Source organism: Epinephelus lanceolatus, chromosome 3, assembly GCF_041903045.1.
Source record: "Epinephelus lanceolatus isolate andai-2023 chromosome 3, ASM4190304v1, whole genome shotgun sequence".
NCBI classification, from domain to species: Eukaryota; Metazoa; Chordata; class Actinopteri; order Perciformes; family Serranidae; genus Epinephelus; species Epinephelus lanceolatus.
The window spans coordinates 43132115-43152299 of NC_135736.1; the positions used below are offsets into that span (position 1 = coordinate 43132115).

At 41.8% G+C, this 20185-nt stretch overlaps 1 protein-coding gene across 1 annotated transcript in view; it reads left to right on the top strand.

Moving 5' to 3' along the window:
* Nucleotides 1-20185, top strand: part of LOC117255300 (voltage-dependent T-type calcium channel subunit alpha-1I-like) — a 386243-nt gene that overhangs the window by 226260 nt on the left and 139798 nt on the right. Inside the window, exons 9-10 of the mRNA XM_078166400.1 lie at nucleotides 12685-13024; nucleotides 13111-13508. Of these exons, the coding sequence (XP_078022526.1) occupies nucleotides 12685-13024; nucleotides 13111-13508 (738 nt within the window). The remainder of the gene's footprint in view (nucleotides 1-12684; nucleotides 13025-13110; nucleotides 13509-20185) is intronic.

Below are 20185 nucleotides of genomic sequence, written 5' to 3' on the forward strand. Positions count from 1 at the left end.
CCAAGTTCAGAGCCTAAAAAGCAGATGGAAACATACTGACTGGTTGCTACAAAACACCCAAGTTCGGAGCCTAAAAAGCAGATGGAAACATACTGACTGGTTGCTACAAAACACCCAAGTTGAGAGCCTAAAAAGAGGATAGAAACATACTGACGGGTCGCTACAAAAGTTTGGTGACTCAGTTAAACACAACCACTTTTGTTATTTCGTGATCTTGAACAGTTGTGTGCATATGGCTGCAGCTTGGCAGGCATTTTGCCTGGGTTAAATGCCATTCGCCATCCTCTCTACCTCCTTATTACAAAGTCAGCATATATATTACACGTTAATATGATACATATAAAACATGCAAATGTAACATATATCTGTGGCATGCAGAAACCTACAAGGCCAACTGAACCCGGCTTTATGTCTTCATTTTATCTGCCTATGCTTTACTGCCGTAACTGCCCCTAGTGCTTCGATCAGCAGTATAATTTTTATGCCATGGACTGCTCCAGTAGTCATCCCTACGTATTTAGCTCCACCAGTCTTACAGATAATAGTTATATCAGAAAACAAGTTTATTGACACACACACATGGAAAAGGACACATTTACACACTATTTTCCAGATTTTTGCTGTGTAACATTATCTTCTGCATCAAGATTGCCTTGCCACAGTTGATTTGTCATATAATGGTTGCCTTTTGATGTGAAAACATCATTGAGGAGGGGTGGAGTGAGGAGGAAAGTAAGGAAGGAAATTACTGAGGACTGGAGTAAGGGTTGGTGAAGAGTAAGAGATGGAAAAAGGATGATGAAATTGAAGAGAAAATAGAGGGAAGAGGGATGGAAGGAAATGGAGGAGGTGAGAGGGAAGGGGGGGATGGTGAGTGAGCTTAAGAGTGAGGGTGATGAGGAGGGAAGGAGTGGAGGAGGAGTGGGAAAGGGGTGGATGGATCAATGAAGAGAAGGAATCAGGAGGTGGTGATGATGGGCTGGAGCGCCGGCATGAAATCAGAGAGAGGATTGGAGCGCAGGAGAGAGGAAACGACCACATGTTGGTCTCCCTCTTTGATGTTAAATGAAATGATATTAATTAGAGCGAATCCCTCAGTGTGTCCTCCGGGCTCACATGGTTGGAGCAGACACACTGATCACAGCATCAGGCTTAACAGTATGTCATACATTATGCCGTTCTGTCCACCAACCCTCAGAATTAAAATGCGTATTCGTATTAGAGCAAGGGAAGTTTATACTGTACAGCACATTTTGTTTACATGATGCATTTAATATTAAATAGAAGACACACATAAAACATTAAGACCCAAGTAAAGAGGGCAGGAACCACTTTAAAATAAATCTAAAAAATGAAAACAGTCCAATGCCATCAATGCTGTACTGTGACCTAAACTGAAGGTCACTACTGCAAGTCTCTACATTATGTAGCCGTCACTACAGTCAAGGAGACATGTAATTTTGGTTGTTAGTATTCTTAATTTCTCCCCAATTTCCGATCATATTCATAGTGGAGCATGTGTGAATTTTAAGCTTTTTGGTGACTTTTCAGTGTAGAAGGTGCAACTATACTCTGTAACAGTGATGCTCCAAAAAAATGTGTCCTCTGATTCACAGATGTGTCTTTCACAATGGAAGTCTATGTGAACAAAGATCTCTGCGACCCAATGGCATTATGTGACAGACCTGGAATTTGTAATTTAATGGTTTGGCTACTTTGTCTCTGAAAAAAAATGACAATATTTTAGATCCATCAGCCAGCCATCACTACCACTGCTATTTTAGACATGCACTCTAAGGCCCCGATTATTATAGCAGCTGGAGATGCCTTTTTGTACTTGTTTTGAATGAGAATGAAGCCCTTTCGCTCGTGGTTTTTGTGCCGTGATATGCCTGAAGTTGAAAGACTTCAAATCACAGCAGAAAAGCACCCAACTTCATCTCTTTTTTTGTCACCTTTTTTCCCATTGTCCAGTCTGGTGATTTGAGAGGCGGGCCTTCTGTGGTGGTCACAACAACAAATTTACAGTTGGTAAACAACGGAGGAGAAACTGGTGGTAGCGGTTGCTGGATACCCAGAGCTATACAGCCCAGCAATAGACAGCAGATTGTCAAACTGCCCTGGGTCATCCTAAAATATGCTTGGAAATGGCCATCATGGAGGCGAAGCTCCTGGACCAACTGGTGGTACTCCCCATGATCCACCCTCTTTTTTAGTGTCTCATGTACCCACGCAGATCTCTGTTTCCCTGTGCCCAACAAACTATTTACTGACAGCCTCTCACCCTCAACCAGAGCTACAGCAACCCTCTGCCTTAATTTCTTGGGAAAATAACAGTAGATTGATTACACGGGAAGGTTGGTGTAAGGAGGTGATGGGGTGGTTTCCTAGCAACAGTAAAAGGCACAGCAGGCGTATTTTTACTAGTGTTGTTCAATTAACCACATCTGCATTTGTAAATGCATGCCTAAAATCTTTCACCAGTTAAAGAGTCCACTTGAACCCTCCTCCAGATTCTGAATCAAAATCATCTTGATTGCTTGATTTGAATCAAAAATGTTCCCTCTGAGTATCTACTAAAGCCTGAAACACTGATGAGGAAGTAGATCCAACCTTTTTAATGTTTTTCAAGATGAATATTTTTTAATTAGTCATGCATAAAATTGTTGTAAACTAGCATGATTTGACTCCCTGCAGTTGTTGCACATTTGTCTTTCTTTTCCACAGAGACGAGCTTTGACAATCTGGATCTTGTCGGCTCCGTTGCAGCGTGTTTCAAGGCTCAACTCATAAACAAACTTAGTGCAGGAAAGTGATTTAAGCGTTAAAAGTTCGGTTCATATCTCTGCTTGTCCTCATCTCACTAGCAGACAGATGACGAGACTTTTAATTATGTTTCCTTTAACACCGCACGACGCAGAGCATGGGGGGATAGAAGACAGCGAGTGACGACAACCAAGAGAAAGAGAGGAAAGACAGAGACAGGAAGAGAGGTTCAGGTTGTGTATAGAAGCTTTGACAATTTCACTCACGTAACATTCATGCAGATTAAGCGTGTTGAATTGAATTGAACTGACGGAGGGAGGTAGAGTGGGGTGAAGAGTGAGCGATACGAGAGAGTGCAAGACGAGATGAAAACAGTGATGAGAGAAAGATGGAGAGAGAGTATGTGACAGATGGAGAGACAGATGAAAAAAGTGAGATAAAGATGGAGAGAGTTTGAGAGATGCTGTACACTGATTACCATCATGTAGAGCAGCTTAGACAAGAGGACTCAGTGGAATTAAAGGCTTTCTGTGGAAAATAGCTTTGCCCTGTGGAATTACGGTTTAACATTCAGAAATGCCAGCCTCAACCTGTTTGTTACAGAGCTGCGCAGTGTGATAAGCCTTTTGATTTGACACAGTGTAAGTGCCCTCACTTATACCTGGTGTTAACATTCAGCCCATACACGAGTCTGGGTTAAGGCACATGGTTGTTTCACTGTGTATTAGACAGGAGCTAACAAACCTTGTCTGGGGTTTAGTTGATCTATAACCTTTACTACTTTTACCACGCAACTCCATCTCAAACGAAACAAAACAACAACAGGTGACTGACTTGTGAGACAATAATACCCAAAGATGCTGTGATGTAACAGCAGTACTGTGGCAAATGTTTGAGAAATATTTTGTCCCCAAAATTCACTTCAGATCACTTTCCATTATTGCAGGAATTGGGTTTTGTAGTAAATTGTTAAATACATCATTTGAAATTAGGATAAAATTACATTTGCAACATTTGTAAGCCATAAACAGTGCTTCACTGGAGCCTAACTGCATTGTTAAACAATCTATCACTGACGCAACAGTTGTTGTAAATGAACACATCATTGAGTTTAAAAGTTTGCTCTAAAACCAGTGTGTTTCACCAACCCGGTTGTGATGGGTGTCCTAAAGGTGCAGCTGTTCCAATCACAAATGTTGTGCTCAAATTGATTTGACAGCAAAAGCATATTTTTGGTTGTTATATAGTCCCTGATGAATTCCTACTGTCCATGCAAATAGCTGAAATTTGAGTAATATTGCATTTAATCTTGTTTAATATTTATTTTGCCACTTAGGGGGCACAACTCAGACCTGACATGACTAATTAAGATGGTTAATCTGTTGGAAAACAGTTGTGTGGTTAGAAAATAAGTAAACACGATGTGGTTTTTGCATTGCTTTGTTCTCCATTAACTTCTTTGAACAGAATCTGGCTCTTAAACTGCTAGATATTTTAATTTTCTTCACCAGCTATTCATTAGATTTGCCTGTGTGCAGTTTAATGCTGCAAACAAAGTACACTGTAAGCAGGGGCGTAGCACTTAATTCTGTGCCCTGTGCACTCCGGGCCCTGTGTCCCTTTGTTTTGAAAACTGTTTTACCTCAGTTTGCTTGATTTACTTTCCTTTCTCTCTTTTCTGTTTTTGAAACCCCGATATCTCTTTCTTGGGGATAAACATGACAGTGTACATTGCTGTTCCAGCAGCTAAGGCAGTCACTTACTAGCCTCTAGTTGCGTTAAGAGATGAATCCTAGTGGGCGGGTGGCCTAAACCATTTTGCTTTGTTTGTTTTTAAGGGGTGAGAAGAGCCTCAGGGAGCTTCTTTTTTCAGTACAAAGCAACGTTTAGTCTCTCTACCAATCTATATAATTTTTCTTTAATTCAAATAAACACAAGACGTTTGTGCTCTAGAAAAGGATCAGCACTCAGTGAATAACCTCCTAAGCCCTATGATAAGCTATTATGGCAAGGCTTAACTATACAGACCAGTGAGCAGTGATAACTAACATGTCTTTGGGGTCATCAGGTGGGAACCTCCTTTCACCAGTGTTTCATCTAGGTGGTCCCACAACACCTCCAGGAGGCTAGACAGTGATCTCTGGCGTCCCAGAGACACTCCCCTAATGCCAGCTCTCACTGCTCCCCGCACCAACCGAACAACCTCCTTTACCTTGGCTATACTACCACAGAGGAGGTAGACCCAGGGAGGGAAGCCTTGTTAGGCTATAACACCCCCCTGCCGGCTTAGGCTGTACAGTTTACCTCCCCAAGACCAGCCCTCACAACAATTTCTACCTTACCTATACTACCACAGAGGAGGTAGACCCAGGGAGAGTAACATAACACTCCCCCGCCGGGTTAGTCTTTACAGTCTACCTCCCCAAGATGAGCCCTTAAAAATTTTTTAATCCAGGCTTACCGTGCCCCTGATCATAGGCGTGAGTTTGTTTGCTGAAAACAGCTTCCTTCTGTTGCTGTTGAGAGCGCCTAACAAAAAAGTAAATGTCCTATAAAACCAAAACAATGAGCTAAAAGGGGCTCAAAAGCTCCAGAGCACTTTTCCAAGTAGCAAGTTGTATAACCAATTACTAATAAAATTTGACTAATAATATTACAGTAACATCAAGAACAAGTACTGTAAAACTTGAATTTGTAGCCTGGGCTATTATTTGCTTTAATAAATGAAATCAGCAGGCCTATATTTGGAATAGGCCTTGAATTTCTTTCACACAAAATGGTTTCAGATAATATATCAATTATGAAACACTCATTTAATCTAGCTCCAACAGACAGCTCATCAGAGAAAGAGTTACACCACTCGAGTATCATGGCACCATTGGTATCATTGATTCTTTTGATCTGAGGACCCTTACGGACTAAAGGGATATGCCTGTAATAACTTAGGGGCTAATCAAGGAACGGATACATTATTTGAGGCAGCCAACAACCCGGTTTTATACATCTGAAGAACTTATTTGAAAACAATGAACTGCTTGGTGTCCAGATCAGGAGTCTAATTGAGACAGGTGTTTATTTGTCAAAACGTAAAGCTACATGAGGCTAGTAACAGGGGCTGGGTGTTTAATTGGCTTTTAAGTTTTACAATAATTTGTCACAAGCTTACTTTTATCACCTCACTACTGATTTAAAACCCAACAGTCAATCACATCCAAGGTTCGTTTTAGTAATCCTCATGCATGCACATCACTGAGCAGTAAGCTAATTTGAAAGATGGAAATGATTACCATCAGTGGTTGGAAATGCTTCCATTACTTTGATTCTATCAGGAGGATGATGACAAGAACATAGTTGCTCCAGGTAGGGATACCAAGACTCAATCCATTGTGAAAAACACAACATCAACCATCCTATCTGAAACACTGACTATGACAGCACACCAACATGAAGCTCCAGGAAATACACTCCACCAAAGGTGAGCCCTCTGCAGCAATGGAGGAAGGCTGGTGTCCCACATTGGCTAAACAACCCATACTGGATTTTAATCATGGACAGCTGCAGGCTGCAAGCGACAAAGAACTAATGAAGCTTGTGTCTGGATGTGTGATAGATGAAATGCTGCGTATCTCTGACTGACTCTCCATCTTTAAGACAGATCCTTGAGAAAATATTAGTCACAGGCAACACATGACCCCCAGGTGAAAAATCATTTGCAAGGTATCTCGCCTTAGCTGCACTACCCTGAGGTTACCCTGACATTCACACAGAGGCACACCTGCGAAGTGTGAATTTTAAGGAGAAGGACATAATTACAAATTTGTGGGATGCAATGGAAAAGTAAAGTAAAGTGCTTACTTTATTTTTGAAAAAAAAAAAAAAAAGTAATGAGTAATAAACTGAGCATAGCATTTGTCCAGGTAGAACACGATGTCAAGCTCAGCTCATATCCTAGCTACATCAGCTGATCATCAACTCATGGGCGCATGGAAAGGCAGAGAGGTGTGCTCTCTCCGTCTTAAGGCTTTCCACGTAAGCGTGTGGAAGGGCAGAGAGGTGTGCTCTCTCTTCGCCTTATGTTGTCGATGTAGGTGTGTGGAAGAGGCTTTCTGCATAGGCCTAGGAAAGGCAGAGAGGCCCCAGGACAGAGCCATGCTGCCAAATATAATACTGCAAATGGAAAAACTTTTCTTTGACTAACGTGTTGCTGACTGAAATTTCATTTCATGAGTTAACGAGCCCAACACAAGTTGATTCCTTGTTAGAAAATATTGACGAGTGGATCTTTGGAATTTGGGACTCATTGTAATTCTTTAAGGAATTGAGGATTTGTCTCCTTTTTTCTCACTCCTCCTCAAACTCTGTTTCACACACATACACACACACACAGTGCATCCATTCACTGTCATCCACACTTGCCTCTCACACATAGTCATTATGTCACTCTGCTGCAAAGACCAACATTGCTTTCTCTCACACACACACACACACACAGACCCACACACTAATCTAATTGTATTTCAGCGGCTCCAGCAGAGTGTGAGTATAAATATTTGATGGGATCGGCGAGGGTGCTGAACGGGCGCTGGGACCCACTGACTCCTTTTCAGTCCCTGAGTCCAGAGAGCTGGCATGAACACCAGCCTGAGTCTGACCGCAAATCTCTGCTTTGGATCAATGAAGAGCAGCTTTACACACAGAACACACATAGACACACACACACACACGTTGGCTTACACACACTTTTTTTTTTATCCAGCTTTTCCATAGTCTTTGTCACAGTGGTTCAGATGGAGAGCAGAGGGGGTTATCAGGCTTCACCATCACTATTGATCACAGCCCAGAGAGCGTTAGACTTCATCCCCCTCTCTTCCCTCTCGCTTGCTCTCTCCTCCTCTTTTTCCACATCAGCTCTGCTTCTCTGAGTGACCTTGCCCTTTCTCTCTCCTTCTGTTCCTGCTTCACTTGCTGTATCTTGTAAAGAGAGTGAGCCTGAAACATCAAACGTGCAGCACTGCAACACAGCAAACCTGCAGTTTTTAGATTCACCTCTGAGCAGTGATTATATTTATACAATCGTAAAGGTTTAAGCAATAGAAAATCTTTAACTTGGCCTTGAACCTGGTTGTTTTTTTTTATTAACAATGGAGCATTGAGTCAGGTTTAAACTCAACAGTGAAAGAAAGAGATGAAGAATGAGGATGTGGGGTGTAAAGAATGGATTTTTTTTCTGACTTTTGTGTTTGAGTATTGCACATGTACTCAAGTCTCCCAAGACATTTTCATCAGGCTCAAGGCCTGGTTTTAGTCATCTCTCAGACTTTTTTCTTACACCAGTGTTTTCCACAGGTGTTTTAAATTACATGGAGTTATCCTCACAGTGATAGGTTTAAACTTTTGTACTGAATTTTATATATTCTTGCTTCTTTCATAATTAACACTTCAAGTTCAAGCTAAACAAAAGTGCTGAGAAAAGGGTGAATTTCTTAAACTACTCTGAAACTTGTTTAAAAGAAAACTGGATAGATAGCATGACCAGCAACAGTCAGCACATCTTAAAAACCAAATGAAATTGAAATGGAACTCTTATCAATGATACCTCGGGGGAAAAGACCACACAGTACTATCACACTAGCCTTAAATAAATAAAGTGACATTTAGGTTTGGCCGGCCATAAATACTTTATCTAAGTTGGCATTCAAAGCCCTTTTCCCACATGACCAGTATTCTAACCCCGAGACCTCATGTGATTATTAATAAGCTTGCAAATTCGCACATTCATGCTATTTTAACAGACAACTTGATTTTTTTTACGTCAAGATGGCATAATACAATCTCTCATGCACATGGGCATGGTTACTGTATGATAGGGGTGGGAATCAGCAGAGACCCCATAATACAATGTTATCACAATATTTAAGCCAAGATACAATTTGGTTTTGATTTTAAAAGTTTTGCAATATGCTGAGTATTGCGAAAACATGTAGTGCAATTTATTTCCCTTTTTAACTGCAAATTATGTTTAGGGATGCACAATAATATCAGCACATCATCGGTATGGGCTGATACTGGCTTCAAGATTAATTCTCAGAATCAGCCAACATGCTGATAATATCAGTGCATCATCGGTATCAGCCAATAGCAGCCGGCATTATAATGAACTATTTAAATCTGCCAATAGCATTTTCTTATTTTGCACAATAAATGAATATTACATACATTGAAAAGTATTGTATTTGATGACTCCGTCTGCTGGTAGGCCGTCATGATACAAGAGTACATAAGAGTATACATGCATAATATGATGTTAATTTCACTACAGAAGTGACTTGATGATCACTAAAATTGGGTAGGGACAAAAGTGGATATATTGATATCAGTAGCGGTTATCGCTCAAATGAGTTGTTACATATCAGCATATCGGTATTTTGGCATATCCGATTTCAGAAAAAAAAATCCATTATCATGCATCCCTAATTATGTTCCCAAACGAAAACTTTGTCAACGTCTATTTTAACTAAGAAGAAAGTTTTCAGTGTGTTCATCTCACTTTAGTCGTCTTCATTGCTGCAGATTTGCTGATATTTGATATGCCAATATATAACAACTTTGGCCAGTAGCAATATTTGGTAACACTTTACTTGAAGGTATCTCCATAAGAGTGACGTGACATTGTCATAACTATGACATGACACGGTCGTGAACTTGTCATAAACATTATGTACATGTCATAAACATTTATGACTTCTGTCATTAAGTGTCATTCGTTTTTTGTAATGACAAGTTGACATTGTTTGGGTTGTCTTGATTATGACAAGTTGACATTAATTAAAGTAACATTACCAGAAGTTGTCTTTGTCATGACAAGTTGACATTAAATGTGTTTGGGCTGTCTTGATTATGACAACTTGACATTAATCAAAGTGACATTAGCAGAAGTTGTCTTTGTCATGACAAGTTGACATTAAGTTTGTTTGGGATGTCCTCATAATGACACCTTGACATTAACCAGGATGACATTACAAGAAGATGTCTTTGTCATAACAACTTGACATTAACAAGAAATGCACCTCTTTTTGTGTTTATGACAAGCTGACATAATGATCATTATTGTCATGACAAAGATATCTTCTGGTAATTTCATCCTGGTTAATGTCAAGTTGTCATAATAAGGACATCCCATCTTTTTCAGCTTCTTTTTTTTCCTGTTAGTTTGGTGTGGCAAGTGGCTATAAATACTACAATACCCATGGGCCTTGGCTGTCATTGCTATTGACAAAATGCCGGTCAGAGGCGCAAATTAGAGCTGTAGTGTATTCCAAACACGTCACTGTTGCACTTAGGGATGAAACAAAGAGCCACAGTTGCAAAATGCATCCAAATATTACAAATAATCCAAAAGCAAATTCATTTGAGCTGCAGACTGTATTGTCAGCATATTTGCAGCTTGTTGATCAGATTTTTTTTCCTTTTTTCTAAAAGGCACTTACTTACAAATTTACACTTATCTTGTACTATCTTTCTTTTTTCTTTGTCAAACATCCAGATATTATTTAATACAGATCATCTTTTGTTCTGATGATTCAACCATAAGAGTTTCATCCAATCTGTGGAAGTACTCCAACTGTGAGTCATCTAACATTCACAGTGTGGAGAAAATGAATGGGACTTCTAACACTGAACCAGGGCTGTGCCAAAAAGCTTCTCCTACTTTGGAGCTCTATACAATTGGTACTCGCTTTGGTTACAGTATGTCACATCTTAGTGATAACAAAGTAAAGTCTTCAGGATGTTTAGGTATGACTAAATCACACAAAGTTCCATGATAATACTTGTCCTGTGTGAATACGGCTGAGTGATACTGAGAAAATCAAATATCATGATATTTTCAACTAAATACCTCAGTCTTGATATTGCAACAATATTCTAGGGTTGACTGTCGGTGCATCATGGTCTTACTCCTGAAGTTGCTGAATACTGGTGATTGGGCAGTGACTTTCAATGTCAGACACTGGCGAAAAAGCTGTCCTTTCATGTCATCATGATATGTGGCTGGTCCCCATTGTTGTGTAATGGCACCAAACGGCGTCAGGGGGAATTGCGGCCAGGCAACAACATAAGTTAAGAGGGTGAAAGTCCGAGCAGGGCGGACGGAAGGGGTGGTGGATAATGACTAAGTGGTTAAAGGTAAACAATAAAACAGAAGTTCAGAAAATTACATACATTTACTGTAATGCAGTCTTTAAAAACAGAAGACATCACACAATATCACAATATCCAACATCTAAGGCAATGTCTAGTCTCATATCAGGGTATTGATATATAAGTAATATGATATATTGCTTGGCCCTATGTGTGAATCATAATTATAATCATAATTAATGAATGTAGCCTCCATGATGTCACCCATTGGTTTGTGGACTCTGGCTTTGAAGCCTCAAGTTTGGCATTTCGGCCATTGCCATCTTGGTATTTTGGAGCCAGAAGTGACCACGATTGGACAAGAGGGTGGAGCTATTTAGGAGCGAGGCATGGATCTGACTCATAGACTGTGGTGACGCCTTACTCAAAGCCTTGCCCTTAATTGTGCGTAACTTTAAGCCGTAATAAAATATAAATGGGTGTGTTATATAGCAATCCACAGTGTTTAAGTTGACCAAAACCTTTTTTATACGAGGGTTAGACTGTAAACATCTTTATATCTGCTGTGAAGCTGGGCATTTTACCAAGGGGGTCTATAGGGATTGAATTACTTTTGGACCCAGCCTTAAGTGACCATTCAAGGAAATGCAGTTCAGTCAGGACCACTTTAGTCAAAGAAAACTTTTATTTACTTTATTTTCATTTACAGTATTATATTTGGCAGTATGGCTCTGTTCTGGGGCCTCCCTGCCCTTCCCAGGACCTATGCAGAAAGCCCAAGGCGAAGAGAGCACACCCCTCTGCCCTTTCATGCTCCTACATGGAACACCTAAAGCCTAGAGAGCGGAACTCTCTGCCCTTCCATGTGCATATGTGGAAAGCCTTAAAGCAGAGAGATCACACCTCTCTGCCCTTCCACGTGGATACAAGAAAAGCTTGAGGCAGGGAGAGCAGCAGCAAAGACCCCCCAGGAACAGAACAGAGCAGCATCAATGACAAACACAAATGACATTGATAGGTCAGACACAGCTTGAAAAGGAGGAGCTGGAGTGGAGGTGGGTTGCAAAGCAACTTGCAGAGGGAGCAGCAACAGTAGGCAGGCCAGAGCAGTTTAAATAGAGCACCCTGAATAAGATTAGCCAATTGGTTGCATAGGAAGGAACCATGTGATCTATCAGTTGACTCATTCATTAATCAGCTGTTCCATCAGCTATGCTCAATTTTTGGCACTTCTGCATTTGCTTCATTTTTCAGCCCTGGAGGTTGCTGCTCGGTGTAAATGGGATTCAATATAAGCTTTACCTCCCATATATTAGGAGGTGGAATTACAAGAGTATCAAGGTAGTTAAGGTTTTAGCTCAGTTCTTCTAATGGGTTAATAGTGGCTGTCCTTAAACTATTGTGTTTTGTTGGTTGTGTTACCAAAATGCTATCTTACTCTCAAGTCAGTTACAGCTCAGTATCCTCAGTGTTCTCAGTGATAACACTGCAGCTTTGTTTGCAACCATATTGTATAATGTGTTATGTTTGGACTTGTCCAGCCAAGTGGGCTAACAGGCTGGAGTTAGCAGCAGAGAAACTCCACTGGCCTCAAGCCATCTTGTTGATAGTACTTTATACAGTGTGACTAGCTGGCAGAATCTGACCGCTAATAGCTCAGACAATTTCATGACTGTGTTTTCAGTTGGAACACATTTTACACTGTGGAATAAATCTATTTTCTGCTCTTTTCATTGGGTCTTAAAAAACTGTATTTCCATGTATATCTCTTCCTCCCAGGTTGGGTCCTTCTTCATGATTAACCTGTGCCTCGTGGTAATCGCCACCCAGTTCTCAGAAACAAAGCAGAGGGAGCACCAGCTGATGCAGGAGCAGCGAGCACAGTGTTCGTCCTCCTCCACCCTGGCCAGTGAGCCCGGGGACTGCTATGAGGAACTCTTCCAGCTGGTATGTCACATCCTCCGCAAGGCCAGGAGACAAACTGTTGTCCTTTTCAACACCCTGCGGGGGAAACCGCGCGGCTTTCGAGGGGTCGGAAGAGGAAGAGGAGGTGAAGAATGGAGGAACAGGAAAACCAATGGGAAGGGAGGACGTGAGAGGAGAGCAGTGACGAGGCACGGTATGTAGCTTAAAAAATATGCAGTAGTATTTAGATGCATGCTTTATTAGCTGACCCTTTAACACCCTCTATTTGCAACATTTCAGGTCCACCCTGTCCCCACCATAGCAGACCTGACCATGCATCACCCGTGGCCCTCACCGCCACGTCTGCCACCGATGGCTGCCCTCAGTGTGCCGCAGCCCTGTCGCTCGCTGATGGGGTGGGACCAGCTCGCAGTGCAGTAAATGACGAAGCAGAAGAAGGAGCTGTAGAGGAAACGGACAGGGAAGGGGGACAATCTGGTGGTAAGGAGAAGGGCGAGAATGACAAGGAAGGAGCAGGGAGCCATGGAGGCTGTCTTCCTAAGAAGGGATGCAGGGAGATATGGCATGACATCAGGATGAAGCTGTGGGGAATCGTGGAGAGCAAGTACTTCAACCGAGGCATCATGATCGCCATCCTGATCAACACCATAAGCATGGGCATAGAGCACCACGAGCAGGTACAGACAGCTGCAGCTCGCCTCTGTGTTGCAGAACTAAAGTGCTTCTCTTGGTCTTTTTGTTGCACTTTAGTTTCTCACCTCTTTTAGTCATTCTCTCATTTCTGCAAAATTTGTGTCATCTTCTCCTCTTTCTCTCTCAATATGTCTCTTTTCCACAGTTGCCTGTCTATTCATCAGTTTAATTAAATGTTTCCAGCACTTCAGATGTGTTCACACTCACGAGGCACACATTGTTGTCAATATTGATATCTTGGCACACAGCGAGTATTCTGCAGGCTCTGCTCAACTCATGCAGTAAAACTGAACACCAAATTTTAAGTAGCAGTTCTAAATGTTCCTAAAAAATTGTCAAGCACAGTCTCCCAGAAATATTTAACCCACTGTCTCCTATGCGTGTTTCATTGTACTATTAAATATCACCTTGGGATTTTGTGGTGGAACAGGAAGGGACAAAATAAAGCCAAAATCCTAACCGTGAGCCATGACGCAAAAGGATTATCGCCAACATCAATCCAACTGTAAGAAAATATATGTGCAAACTGATTTTAACAAATCTTTGAAAGGGAAAATTCAGCATCTTTTATGAGGATGTCCAAACAGTAAATAGTAGTACAAATAGTAAATGTAACCAATTGAAGCAATAAATTCCTCAGTGCATACTGTACTGACAGAGAAAGCTGAGTTCTGCTCATAGAGCCATGGCAGCAGTGCCTACAAGTATCAGGATGCATTGTGAGCAAGCTTCAAAACATAGCAGTAAGTGACAAAAACAATCACTCAGTGGTCATCTGCTCTCTCAACCCTGCTGGTCTTTTCAGTTTATCTTCAGGATCAGAAGAAGGTTTCCAGCACACTTCTGTCCAAGTGTGGAGGGGAACTTTCATGCATAGTAACACACACACAGGCTTTCTCAGGGTTGGCGTCTGCGAGAACATCCAACAAAACTTCCCACGCTGAAATTCACTGTTCCAGAATGATTCAGTTGCCGTTGGCATCAGAGGGCAGTTTGAGCAAAGGAACCACTGCCTTGCACGGCTAACGCAGCCGCAGCCTCGTCCTCTCTGCTGCATTTCTTCCGGTGTATATTCTGATACAGTTGAATAACAGAGTCAGCCAAAACACTGTATCTTCATCCATATCATCCTCTATGATCATATTTTGGGATGCCAGTTTCACTGTTGGAACAAAGCTACTTTACAAAGAGCAAAGAGAACAAGAAAATGATGCTTTTCAGCTGCATCTAGAGCACGCCCCCTGACTAACTAGAGGCTGAGGCTAGGAATTCAAGCTGAAATAGCCTGGAGTTCTACCTGCCTCCAACTACGTCACTGTCACGTTAAATGACACCAGTGGATGCAGAAATAACAACAGATTTTTCAGCGGTGAACTAAGCTCTCTTCGTCAGTGTAACACGTATTGAGGAATTCATTGCTTTAAAAGACTATATTTACCATCAACACTGAAAAAAAAAAAAAAAAAGGCAAACTTTGGGTAAACTTCACAGGAAACAGATTCCTGACATGGATTTTTGTAAAAATAAAATGATCAATAAAATAATACATAATCATCAGCGTAGCCAAACGCCTGTTAGACATCCAAAAGATAACCAGGGAAACTTGTCTCATAATTAAAGGAAACAGATTATTCAAGTTTTTTGTGTTTGTCAACATATCCAGCAAAACACCAAAACAAACAATGGGTTAGCCTACCGTAAATTGCCAAATAATAGCCGGGTTTCAAATAACCGCAGGGTCCCCTTTAAACGCCGGGTGCAGGTGTATATTTTGATAAATAACCGCTGGTTCCAAATAAACACCAGGTCTAATTTATTTATTTTTTTAAAACAAAGAAGAAGACATTGACCGCTGACACTGCACGTTTTTCTTCTTCGCGCTTTTTTCACGTAGGCTATTGTGCTTGCTTTCTGTCAATATCACATCGATGATCGCCATGGCTCTGGTGCAGCAAAAAAAAATTAAAAAGTACGACGTGAAATTCAAACTTTCTGTCATAAAATATGCAGAGGAAAACTCGGGAGAAGCCGCCGCTAGACGTTTCTCTGTCGATCCCAAGAGAGTGAGAGATTGGCGAAAAAATAAAACTGAGCTTCAGCGTCTGTCCGAGGAGGATAGCAAAAGGGCCAGGCTGCCTGGTGGAGGTAGGAAGAAAGCTTCCGAGGAGCTTGAGATAAACATGCGGGAATGGGTTATCGGCAAACGGGCACGCCACGAGAGAGTGTCCCGTAAAATGATCCGGGCGATGGTGAAACAAATGTACGCCACCGTGAGTGACAGCAGAGATGAGGAGTTTGCAGCCAGTGCTGGATGGCTAAATCGTTTCCTCCGCCGCAACAACTTCACTTGCAGAAGACGTACAACTATGGCCCAAAAGGATGCCAGAGAATTCACCAAGAAGCTGGTGAAGATTGTGACATTTTCATCCCGGATGATTGAAACAAAGAAGATACCGGACAGAGACATCATAGCTATGGATGAAACTGCGGTGTGGTTTGACATGGTCGGGTCCACTACTGTGGAGACACGCAGGGCCCGCAGTGTCCCTTTGAAAACTACAGGCCACGAGAAGAGCCACCTGACTGTTGTTCTGGCAGCAAAAGCGGACGGGACCAAACTGAAACCTTTTGTGGTTTTCAAAGGAGGTGTCAGGGAAGTCAAGGCGATGCAAAGTATTGGTGGAGTGGTGATAGCATCCTCTAAAAACGGCTGGATGAATGACAACCTCACTGCAGATTGGCTGCAGAAAGTTGTGGGGAAATTCAACTTTGGCTCTCGTCTCCTCGTCTGGGATTCCTACCGATGCCACATCAGCCAGGCCACTAAAGAGGAGCTCAAGCGGGGCTACAAGATAACTATGGCTGTGATACCGGGAGGATGTACAAAATACATCCAGGCACCTGACGTTGTTTGGAATCAGCCGTTCAAAGCCAGTCTGCACGAGTCATATGACAGCTGGGTGGCCGGTGACGCGGACAAAACCTACACCGCTGGAGGAAACATGAGAGCCCCAGCTCGCCGCCTACTTGTCGCCTGGGTGCTTAAAGCTTGGGAGGAGTTGGACATGGAGGTGGTGAAAAAATCCTTCAAGGTGATTGTGTGTGTGAGTTTCTCTGTTTGTAAATGAAAGAGAGAGAGAGAGAGTCTGTTTGTGTGTGTGTGTGTGTGTGTGGGCGAGAGAGAGAGAGAGAGAGAGAGAGAGAGAGTCTGTTTGTGTGTGTGTGAGAGAGTAACAGCACCATAAATGTTATAATTATTTTAATATACGTTTTTGGAATATTGTGCTTTAAGGTGTGTGGCCTGACAGTGGCAAGTGATGGCAGTGAGGACCATTTGATCCACTGCTTCAAAGAAGGAGAGCCATGTGCTGCAGGGAGAGAGATGTTGGCTCAGGCCAGACAAGGAGAGCAGGAGGATGATGGAGAAGCTGAGCAGCAGGAGGAAGATGAGGGTGAAGAGTTTGTAAACGAACTGGTAGTTGAGGATGATGATGATGATGAGGAGGAGGAGGAGGAGGTGGATGCTGATGAGGAGGATAAGTGAGAGGATGGACATAGACTTGGTCTTACAACATTTTTTTAGACTTTGATCTGAGATATCCAGAGGCAGCAGGACAGTGATTGTGGAACTGACTCAAAATAAACAAAGCCTGTGTTCTTGGTAATAAAGGAACATGTCACCCAATAAAATAGTGTGGCTCATGACAAGTTTTTTTTTATAGTTTTTGGACAACAGTGGAGCCTGTATGGACAACCCAGTCTCACTCCCAAGTCATCGAAATCCAGTGCAAGGGCAGTGATTTGCGTCGTCAGACACAGATGAAAAAAGCCGTCCTTCAACATTGGCATAACATGGCCGGTCACCATTTTGGGTTAATGGCGTCCGGGGGTAAATGCAGTGGAACAAGAGCAAAAGTTAACGTGGCAAAAGTCTGAGTGGGGTGGATGGGTCCAATCAACATCGACTTTCGGCTGGGAGAGCGGTATTTGCATCCCTGTTCTTTTTTCCTAAACTCAAACATGTGCGTTTGTTGTTGAAGGAAAAACACTGATATGTGACGAGGGCAGGGTGAGAATGTGTTGGTGAGAATGTTGGACCCTATAGCATAAAGAAGTAGATTTAAGTCAGGCTTTACCCACACAGGCAACACTTTTAGTGGGATCAATTCACTGTTGGATGTAGTTGAACTTGTTGTGAATATTTTACAAGATTGTCTGCTGTGATGTGTTTGGTTGGCTGAAAACCATGAAACGTTTGACTTCCATGGTCATCAGTTTTGTGATTTTACTCTATCAACAGCTCTTCACACTGCTAAGTGGAAAAATAGTGAGAGCATAAATGTAAATATTCTTAGATTCCCAAGCTTTTACAGCTTTTAGTTGTAAGACACAAATCTAGTAATGCTTGGAGGGAAGTTGTATCCATTTGTGATAATGTTGGGATGAATGTGAACTTGTCTTGTTATCTTCAGCTATTGCTACCCAATTAGGATGTACCAGCATGCTAGCAATGTACATTTATGAATGGGGGAAATCCATAGCAGTTAAAAATAAAGGATTTGTTGTTGTTTAGTATTTTGTAGATGCTTGAGCTGCTCTCTCTCTCTCGTTGCTTGGAGTTATTTTAGAGCGAACTGACAACCATGTTGCTTGCAGTGTGAGTCCACAGTCTCTTCCAGTGTCTCCCCTGTCACTCAATGTCCACACTCCTCCGCAATTTAAACTTCTCTGTATGCTCTCTCCAGCAAATCCATCTCTCTTTTTTATATGCCTTTTCCTCCATCTGCCTTCATAACGCCTGTATAATCTGATTCCACAGCCAACAGGATAGATATGTTTGCACTCAGGTTAGGCAGCGGGGATATAGGTAAGGCCCCCGGAACATGATTTCACTTTTGGTTTAGATCAAACTCATCAGGATCTCCAAGCATTACGAAACGTTGCCTCGTGCTTTCTTTCAACTTTATCTTATTTTTTCCAGTTTCCTGTCTCTTTCCATCGCTCTGCTTTGTGCATTCTTTGTCTTCCTATCAATATTTCTTGCTCTCGCTATACCATCGCCCACTGACGCCTGCCACCGCCGCAGTGGTGGGTCGTCTCTCATCTCAGGGGTGGCTAAAAATAGAGAGAGACAGAGCGAGAGAGGCAGAGGGAGACTTTGCTCCTTTAATGTGGAGGAAATAGTGAGCGTCTGTGGTTCCGCCGCCTGTTTAGCAAACTGGAGTCATGCCTCCCCGTGTTTGAACAGTGGTATCAGAGGCTTAATCTGTCTCATCTCTCTGATCCTCGCCCGGTAGAGAGACGCTTCCACCTGTCCTGCTACACCTGTGGTCCATCTTTATGTCTGTGTGGAAACAGCAGATAAGCAGTGTGGGGAAATGCCAGCCAAATACATACCAAACAACTTGCTTTGCATTTACTCATTACATGTTTGAATATTTATTCTTTGCTACTGAAAATTTAGACAATAAATTAGTTATTTGGAACATGATTTGATGATCCAAAACCCAAAACACAAGATCAAAAGTGTAGAGGAATGCATTATCTGCTCTAATTGCTATATTTATTTGCTCAAATATGAGCTACAGGTGTTACATGTTTTTATAACTTGCATATTATACTACTGACAGTAGTAGCCAAATGCGTCCTTGTAGTCCCCATATAATCAAAAATATAGTTTTTGTCATAGTTTTCCAGTGCTGTGTCCCTGTGTTGGTTGTTCATTTGTCTCTTGTTATACAGTGCCCTCCAAAAGTATTGGAACAGTGAGGGCAATTCGTTTACTTTTGTTGTAGACTGAAAACATTTGGGTTTGACATCAAAAGATGAATATGGGACAAGAGATCAACATTTCAGCTTTTATTTCCAGGTATTTACATCTGGATCTGATACACAACTTAGAAGATAGCATTATTTGTAATGGAACACAAAATTTTTAGGTGAGCAAAAGTATTGGAACATATAAACTTAAAATAGATTAAAGTGAATGAGACTTAATATTTAGTTGCAAATCCTTTGCTTTCAATAACTGCATCAAGCCCGTGACCCATTGACATCACCAAACTTTTGCATTCTTCTTTTGTGATGCTTTTCCAGGCTTTCACCGCAGCCTCTTTCAGTTGTTGTTTGTTTTGGGGGGTTACTCCCTTCAGTCTCCTCTTCAGCAGGTAAAATGCATGCTCTATTGGGTTTAAGTCTGGAGACTGACTTGGCCAGTCTAAAACCTTCCACTTCTTGCCCCTGATGAACTCCTTTGTTGTTTTGGCAGTGTGTTTTGGGTCATTATCTTGCTGCATGATGAAGGATCTCCCAATCAGTTTGGTTGCATCTTTCTTTAAATTAGCAGACAAAATGTTTCTGTAGACTTCTGAGTTGATTTTGCTGCTGCCATCATCTGTTACATCATCAATGAAGATGAAAGAGCCCGTCCCAGAAGAAGCCATGCAAGCCCAAGCCATGACATTACCTCCACTGTGTTTCACAGATGAGCTTGTATGTTTGGGATCATGAGCAGATCCTTTCTTTCTCCAAACTTTCGCCTTTCCATCACTTTGGAAAAAGTTAATCTTTGTCTCATCAGTCCATAAAACTTTTTCCCAGAATTTTTGAGGCTCATCTCTGTACCTTTTGGCAAATTCCAGCCTGGCCTTCCTATTCTTCT